The following is an 8,770-nucleotide window of genomic DNA, read 5'->3' as shown; positions in this document are numbered from 1 at the left end:
ATTATGAAGATTGATCAGACCACCACCTGACAGATCCACAGCACACAGCACGCCCACAGAGGCCGGACGGGGACTCAGGGTGGTACCTGTCTCTCCGCTGGAGGCGTCCCCTTGTGGCAGCTCCCTGCTGTCCAAGTTCCTGATCTCGTCAAACACCTCGTCAGAGAGAACCCTGTGGCGAGCCCTGGCCCTCCTGGTCTCATCCTCTTCCTCCTCCCGGGAGCCCCGGCCCCGCCTGGACTCCAAAGGTTCATGGTCAGGAGCCTTTTCCCTGCCTCGATGTCCTTTGTGTCTTTGCCCGTCCTCGCTATAGTCTCTATGGCCTCCATCTCTGTCTTTTCCTGCTCTCGCCATTCTCAAGTCCTTCTCCTTTCTCACGTAATGCTCTGGTTCTCTGGCCCAGTCTCGGTTGTGTCTCTTGTCCCTCTGCCAGCCTTCGTCTCTCTCCATGGGACCATGTGGAGATCGGGTCGGCCTCTCTCTCCGTCTCACCGCTCTTTCCGAGTCCTGTGCTCTGCTGGACTCAGCTGGTTCATAGTCCGGGTACCTGTCCCCAGGCCTAACTTTTGGGGACAGCTGATGAACTGGGTATGTATCGGCATGCCTGCGCTGCCCACCTTCTGCCACCAGGGGGGGTTCAGTGTACTTAGAGCTATGTGGGGCTGCTGGGTCATGTTTCGGGTACCTGCTCCTTTTTGGCTCGATGGAATTATAATCTGGCGAGTGCTCAGCTGGGTAGCTCACCGCAGCATTTGAGGAACTAGCGGTGTGGTGCACGGGGTTGTCCAAGTCAAGAAGCTGTCTTGCAGCTGAGAAAAGTCGGGGAAAGGGGGACATTGACAGAATAATGGTTGGAGGGAACGTGGAGATGTGCAAAGTGACAACCAAGACAAGTACCGTAAATTCCAAACTATAAGCCACTACTTTGAACCCTGCAGTTTATAAAACAATGTGGCTAATTTATGGATTTTTCTACGCTGAGAATTGCAAAACGTCCTAAGCCACACCACCGGCAGAAATCTTTAAAAAACTACACTAGGTTGACAGTAAAAAGTTGTTGCAATTGTTGGACTTGGCTTTGAACCATAACCAAGCATGCATCAAAGTAGGTCTTGTCTCAAAGTAGGTGTAGTGTCACCACCTGTCACATCACGCCCTGACTTATTGAGTTTTTTGCTGTTTTTCTGTGTGTACTGTTTTAGTTTTCTTGCGCTCCTATTTTGGGGGCTTTTTCTTGTTTTGTGTTATTTTCCTGTAGCACTTTCATGTCTTCCTCTGAGCGATATTGCCCGCATCTACTTTGTTTCAGCAATCAAGACTATTTCAGTTGTTTTATCCTTCTTTGTGGGGACATTGTCTGTCATGTCATGTTCGGATATATTTTGTGGACGCCATCTTTGCTCCACAGTAAGTCTTTGCTGTTTTCCAGCATTTAGTTTTTGTTTACTTTGTAGCTAGTTTAGTTTTAGTTTCGTTCTGCATAGCCTTCTCTAAGCTTCAATGCCTTTTCTTAGGGGCACTCACCTTTTGTTTATTTTTGGTTCAAGCTTTTTTATAAAACACATGCAAAATACATTATTGTTGCTGCAATGGCGCCATCTTTTGGACGAGTTGGTTCACTGCATGTGCTGCTGGGTGAATGGCTACAGTTTTTCCTGTTGTTTAGAGTTCTGAACTAGAAGTACAAGTGCGGTTCCGTCTTCTAGACATGCGTATCGTTTTTACTCGCATGGATTTTTTTATTTCTCACTCTAAGCAACGTTTGTAAGTTTTTACAATATAACTAAAACAACTATTTCTAACTCAACCGTCCTGTGTGGGATGTCGGAATACTTTCATGCATATTAGTTAGGGCTGTGACTCTTTGGGCAGCACACAATTCGATTCAATTCTTGAGGGTAACAAGTCGATTCAAAGTCTATTCTCGATTTATAATCAATACATTTCTTTTTAAATAAATTTGGGTGCCAGTTCTATGACTTACTATTCCTCCATAAAATAGACAAACAACTTTGATAACTGTATGTATGTCTTATCTGTACAGCAAATATGGGCATCTACATCAACAATATGATTCGCCTGGCTAAAAAGTACAGATTAAAAAAAATATAAATGAATTTTGATTGTTTTAATTGATTAAAAATTGTTACAAATAAGGATTGCGATTCATTCAGAATTGATTTGACGCCCCAAATATTTGTATGTGCGAGCATAATGTAACAAAGCTAGCTTCGTTAGCATTAGCTAATATGCTAACACGTTTACAAATGTCTGTGTTAGTATTAATAACTTACAATGACTTTTTTTTTTGTATCGTTTCAGTTTCACAAATTCCTCTGTAAATTCAGCAAAACGTCACTATGGAGTTATTGAGTCTGTTTAGCTGATTGGAGAGCTAGTTACCATGAATTGATTAACGTGGACCCCGACTTAAACAAGTTGAAAAACTTATTGGGGTGTTACCATTTAGTGGTCAATTGTACGCAATATGTACTGTACTGTGCAATCTACTAAGAAAGTTAAAGTACCAATGATTGTCACACACACTCTTGGTGTGGCGAAATTACTCTCTGCATTTGATCCATCACCCCCTGGGAGGTGAGGGGAGCAGTGAGCAACAGCGGTGCCGCGCCCGGGAATAATTTTTGGTGATTTAACCCCCAATTCCAACCCTTGATGCTGAGTGTCAAGCGGGGAGGTAATGGGTCCCATTTTTATAGGCTTTGGTATGACTCCACCAAGGTTTGAACTCACAACCTACCGATCTCAGGGCGGACACTCTAACCCAGGGGTAGGGAACCTATGGCTCTAGAGCCAGATGTGGCTCTTTTGATGACTGCATGTGGCTCTTAGATACATCTTAGCTGGCATTACTTAACACGATAAGTGAGTGTATTTCAACCTTTTCTGAGCAAAGGCACATTTTTGTCATTGGAAAAATTCCGAGGCAAACCACCAGCAGAAAACATAAAAAAATGAAACTCAGTAGCGGATACTGACAATAAAAAGTTGTTCTCGCAATTGTTGGATATGAATTCCAACCAAAACCAACCATGCATCAATATAGCTCTTGTCTCAATGTAGGTGTACTGTCACCACCTGTCACATCACGCCGTAACTTGTTTTCGTTTTTTTGGGGTTTTCCTGTGTCTTCCGCTCCTATTTGGGTGGCTTTTCCGCTTTTGTTGGTATTTTCCTGTAGTAGTTTCATGTATTCCTTGAATGCTATTCCCCGCACCTGCTTTGTTTTCGCAATCAAGACTAAGTTGTGAGGACGTACTCCTTCTTTGAGGGGACATTGTTGATTGTCATGTCATGTACAGATGTACTTTGTGGACGCCATCTTCTCCGTACACTGTAAGTCTTTGCTGTCGTCCAGCATTCCGTTTTTGTTTACTTTGTAGCCAGTTCAGTTTTAGCTTTGTTTTGCTTCAATGCCTTTTCTTAGCGGTACTCCCCTTTTGTTTATTTTTGGTTTAAAAGTTGGATACCTTTTTACCTACACGCTGCCTCCCCCATATTGGGATCACGACATACCATGTTCTCGACATCTACAGAGCAATTGGCTACCTGCTGCCACTTACTGATATGTAAGAGTATTACACGGTTACTCTGCCGAGCTCTAGACAGCACCGACACTCAACAAAGACACATTTGCAGATTATAATTACTGTTTGGAAAAAAATACTTTTAACCCAATTAGGTGAAATTACCTGATCTCCCACGGCACACTAGTGTACTACGGCACAGCGGTTGAAAAACACAGCGATCGTTAAGTATTGAATCATTCCGCTGGTAATCAGTGTTAAAAAAAAAACGTTCAAAATATAAAACATTCTCAAACATTTTAATCCTTTCATCAGTTTTCTACCACACCTGTTCAAGAAGTCGCATTAATGGTAAGAACTATTTTATTTAATATTGGTTAGCTTCAGAAAAACAATGTTATTAAAAAGAAGAAGACACTTATTATACTCTTAAAATGTTTGGTCTTACCTAAAAATGCATGTATTTAGTTGTATTCAGTGTTAAAAAATATTATATGGCTCTCACGGAAATACATAGTAAAATATTTGGCTTTCATGGCTCTCTCAACCAAAAAGGTTCCTGACCCCTGCTCTAACCACTGGTCCACTGAGTAGGTTAAAACATTTTTAATCAATCAATCAATTAATCAATCAAAGCTTGCGCAGCTAGTAGGTCCATGACCATGACTTTTGTTTTGTTTGTTCAGCTGTTTTACTGCCATGTTACAGACGCCGTTTGGAAACAATTAAGGTATGGAAACAAACATTTACAGAATATTTCTGTGTAAATAACTAATTTCACAACGTATATATCTGCGATTTGTATTCAGGTACAGTTGATAGGGATAAATATTTTTTTCTTCTAGAATTTATTGGGTGCGGTTTATGCGCTCTATAGTTCTATAGCTCTATAGTCTGGAAAATACGGTAATGAAGTCAGGTGGTTAGTAGGTTAGTCATGGCAACATTATGCTGGCAAATGGACAATGGATACAAGTTCCTGAAGTAGTTAGTAAGCTAAACATTAGTATCATAAATGCTGACAAGAGTAAATGGCTTCAAAATAACCAAACTTGAACTGACACGACGATGGCAGGTGGCCTGCGTGAAGAATGAATGAGTAAAGAAAAACCGCACCATTGTTTCCTCAGGTTGAGGCCAAGGTCGTTGCTGAGTGTGAAGAAAATTCAAAGTGCAGGTCTAAAGTGGCTGCCACTGGCATAAAGCGACACAGCCTAAGTGCTTTAAGTGTTCTCTCCCGTTTAAGCCCTCATTATTCCTCCTACTTGATTGTCTGAAAAGCGCAGACGGATTGTAAACACACGCTGGCTTATGTGCGACACTCATCCTGTGGATTAAAGATAAAAATAGGCCGCTGACTTCCGGTGACAAGCTTCATAAAGACTCCAGTGCACACAAAGTCATCCCCAGCCTGCTCAAAAGGAAGGCCTAGCAGCAACATACTTGGTATTAAACTTTACAACTCTTGTAGCCTTGTTTCCACCCAGTTCAGTTTCCAGTAGGAGTGTTCCATCTAACTCGAATACCATAGCAGTATTGATTCAATAGGATGTCAGCAGTAAACATGTTGGAAAAGGTTTGATCGAGTGAAATGAGTCAAACAGAACAATAGCAATGAAAAACGCCAACCTATTGAATGGACTTATGTGGTCTCTAAAAGGGGTCATGATATAATTGTTTTCCACATTTAAACACTTCCTGGTGGTTTACATCAGTGTTGTTCAACCTTTTTTGAGCCAAGGCACATTTTTTGCAGTGAAAAAATCCGGCGGCACACCAGCAGCAGAAATAATTAAAAATTGAAACTCGGTTGACAGTGACATAGCTTTGAACCAGAACCAAGCATGCATCACTGTAGTTCTTGTCTCAAAGTAGTTGTACTGTCACGCCTGACTTATTTGGGCTTTTTTGATGTTTTCGTGTGTGTAGTGTTTTACTTCTCGTCTTGCGCTCCTATTTTAGTGGCTTTTTCTCTTTTTTTGGTATTTTCATGTAGCAGTTTCGTGTCTTCCTTTGAGCGATATTTCCCTATCTTCTTTGTTTCAGCAATCAAGACTATTTCAGTTGTTTTTATCCTTCTTTGTGGGGACATTGCTGATTGACATGTCATGTTTGGATGTACATTGTCTTTGCTCCACAGTAAGTCTTTGCTGTCGTCCAGCATTCTGTTGTTTTTTACTTTGCAGCCAGTTCAGTTTTAGTTTCGTTCTACATAGCCTTCTCTAAGCTTCAATGCCTTTTCTTAGGGGCACTCACCTTTTGGTTATTTTTGGTTTAAGCATTTTTACAATACACATGCAAAATACATTAATGTTACTGCTATGGCGCCATCTTTTGGACAAGTTGGTTCACTGCATGTGCTGCTGGGTGAATGGCTACAGTTTTTCCTGCTGTTTAGAGTTTTGAACTGGAAGTACAAGTGCGGTTCAGTCTTCTAAACGTGCGTATCATTTCTACTAAGCATTAGATACCTTTTTACCTGCATGCTGCCTACCGCTGTTTCCAATATCAACAAAGCAATTAGCTACTGGTTTGCAAAAAGTATCTCTAACCCCAATAGGTGAAACTGAATAATCTCCCACGGCACACCAGACTGCATCTCGCGGCACAGTGGTTGAAAAACACCGGTCTAAATAACATGTAATGGTGGTTCTTTGTTCAGAGTGTTGCATGGATTATGTTTTACAGACCATCTCCAAGTCTCTTTAGAATGCGCCGTTTTGTGGGCCGATCTTTATTACGTGCCTCCACCTCGACTGCATCTTCTCCCCGTCAGCCATGTTGTCGTTTTTAGCACTTCCATATGGAGTCTACTGACAGATTTAAGTGAGAACTGTGCGCTACTTTGTGTTAGAAATGGCAACAGCGGAGGATGCATGTGCATGTACGAGCTAGTCTGCCCCATAACAAGAGGATAGAAATAAAAAAAACTTATTGACTAAAATGGCGGCCTCGCGCTAAGCTCTTCGGGTAAAGCTCTACCATATATTGAGCTATCCGCTGACGTCACATGTTGCAAAAACGTCAAGTTGGGCAAATTCAAAACGCCTTTTGAGGAAGTAGGAATGAAGGCAATATTGTTTTGTAAATAACTCAGCAATACTTCCATGGTTTGATTTCACATGTTCGGGATTTATATATGTGGAGTGGGTCCTGGCCTGCGGACCTGCAGCGGAACGGGGTGTGCCAGGACAAGCCTCGAAGTCAGCGACAGGTGCCTGGATGGCCCAGGTGGGCCTTATGGTCTAATAACCTGACACACTGTTTAAACAGCAGCCAGGAGAACAGACATTGTTGGAGCTGGCGTGAGAGCGAGAGCGTGCCTGTCAGAGACAAATGGACAATTGCTGGAGAGCAACCCGCAGACATTATATAAAAATAAAACTATATTGTAACTCTGAAACGGGCTCTCATGGCAATGCGTGGTGGTCTGGAGGACCCACGGGAGGGCAACCTCCACAATATATATCTCAAATTCACAAAAACAGGTACCAACAGATAAAAGTTGGTTTTACATTTTACCGTATTTCCTTGAATTGCCGCCGGGTATATAGTACGCGCCTGTCTAGAATTACTGCCGGGTCAAACTCGTAAAATAATTAGCGGATGCTTAGTATTACCGCCGGCTCAGGATTAACGCCGGGTCAAACTCGTTTTGCAAAATATTATTTTTATTAGCGCATGTCTAGAATTTCCGCCGGGTCAAACTTGTCACATCACCAGTGACACTTCACCTGTCATCATTTTCAAACTGGAGGAGGCTGATTTCAATCATTTGAAATCGCATAAATCCAATCCAATAAAGGGAAGAAGATTAAGAGCTATTCAGTAGGATTCAAGGTCCAAGCTATTGAATATGCTAAAAAGAACATTAAGCAGCTATGTTTTATTAATAAACCGTAGCTGCGTGTGTCAAATATGACTTGAGTCATTAAATGACTCCCGCCTTGTGGTGGTAGAGAGCGCTAGTGATCCTTCTTGCGACAACTCGGCTGCAGCAGAAGTGACAACAAGCAACAAGAGTGAGCAGCGATCGTTTATTTTCTCCTCTCGCCTGCACTTTTAACATGGAGGATTACCTATCTAAAATAAAACAGTTTTCTAAACTGGACTTTCAATCGAAGCAGGAGGTAATAAAGGAAGACCTCCATCGAGACAGAGACTTTTAAAACTGAAGAAAGATAAGGAAGACTTCTATAAACAAGTTATCGATGCTTTTGATCAGAAGGAGCTGCACATGGACTTCATTTTTAAGTAAAGGTAAGACCATAATAACGTTTTTTTAATTAAATGTGCTTTTCATGATGGTATCCTTACATCACACTCAAATTTATAAGCGCAGGCCTAAATTTACCGCATGCCTTCGGTAAGCACCGGAGTGAGAAGAGGCTCTTAAATTATTAACCTTTTATTGTTCAATGATTATTACCTATATCTAGCTTGTGTGCTTAGCTGTTGTGTAGCTTGTAGTTCCTGGTAATCTATAGCCTAGCATGTTTACCTTTTGTAAAGGACTTAAGTAAAATAGAATAAATTGTGTGCTTATTGTAGGACAAATATTACTGAAGTAAATGCAGCACAAATGTTGCATTTGGTATTGTGCCGACCTGAAGTGAACCTTTGGGTGGAAACAAGGCGTTATTCAGAAAGGGTCATTCCTTTGTTCACGCTCTAACAAAACAAACATGGAATGTTTTGACATAAACTGCAGACAATGCCTGTGTGTCACGCTTGTATCCATGCCGCACTCAACAGGAGGTTATGTGGCGTCAGTGGTCCACTAAAAATATTCAGGTCTAGGCAAAGAAAGGTCAAGGTCCTCACCTCCTGGATCCTCATAGTACTCTTCTTCCAGTTGTTTCTTCCGTCGCCTTTCCTCTTTCATCTCTTTCTCGTGCAGCTCCCGAGCGATAGTCTGCAAAATGCACACACAAGCAACAATAAACAGGAGTCCCTTGTTTGCGGCGATAGACTGCCAAGATTTAAAAAACCCAGACCTAAACAAATGAATTTTGGAGCTAAAATGATGTGGAGGGCTTGAGAAAGTGGAAAGGAAAATGCAGCCCTATTCAAGCAGGTTTTGTGCACAACACAACAGCAACAGAACAGACATTGCAGCAGTGATGAGGAGCAAACTGATGAGCCAGCATTAATAGCACAGAAGAGTAAACACAGTCCAGTAAATTTTGAAGCCCAAGCACAGGTACAAAAGCACCTGCCAT

General features: G+C 41.8%; 1 protein-coding gene across 2 annotated transcripts in view; it reads right to left on the bottom strand.

Annotated features, from left to right (window-relative positions):
* ccdc50a (coiled-coil domain containing 50a) overlaps positions 1 to 8,770 on the bottom strand; it is a 47,262-nt gene that overhangs the window by 13,359 nt on the left and 25,133 nt on the right. The window contains exons 5-6 of one of the 2 annotated variants that reach the window (XM_061883061.1): positions 8,373 to 8,463; positions 87 to 809 (exon numbers count right to left, since the gene is read on the bottom strand). In XM_061883061.1, the coding sequence (XP_061739045.1) occupies positions 87 to 809; positions 8,373 to 8,463 (814 nt within the window). The remainder of the gene's footprint in view (positions 1 to 86; positions 810 to 8,372; positions 8,464 to 8,770) is intronic. The other variant, XM_061883062.1, reaches the window with a different exon arrangement.

The sequence above is a fragment of the Nerophis ophidion genome, linkage group LG22 (genome assembly GCF_033978795.1).
Source record: "Nerophis ophidion isolate RoL-2023_Sa linkage group LG22, RoL_Noph_v1.0, whole genome shotgun sequence".
In the NCBI taxonomy this organism is placed as follows: domain Eukaryota; kingdom Metazoa; phylum Chordata; class Actinopteri; order Syngnathiformes; family Syngnathidae; genus Nerophis; species Nerophis ophidion.
Note: the sequence above shows the minus strand (reverse complement) of the source record. Positions and strands in the feature narration are given on the sequence as shown.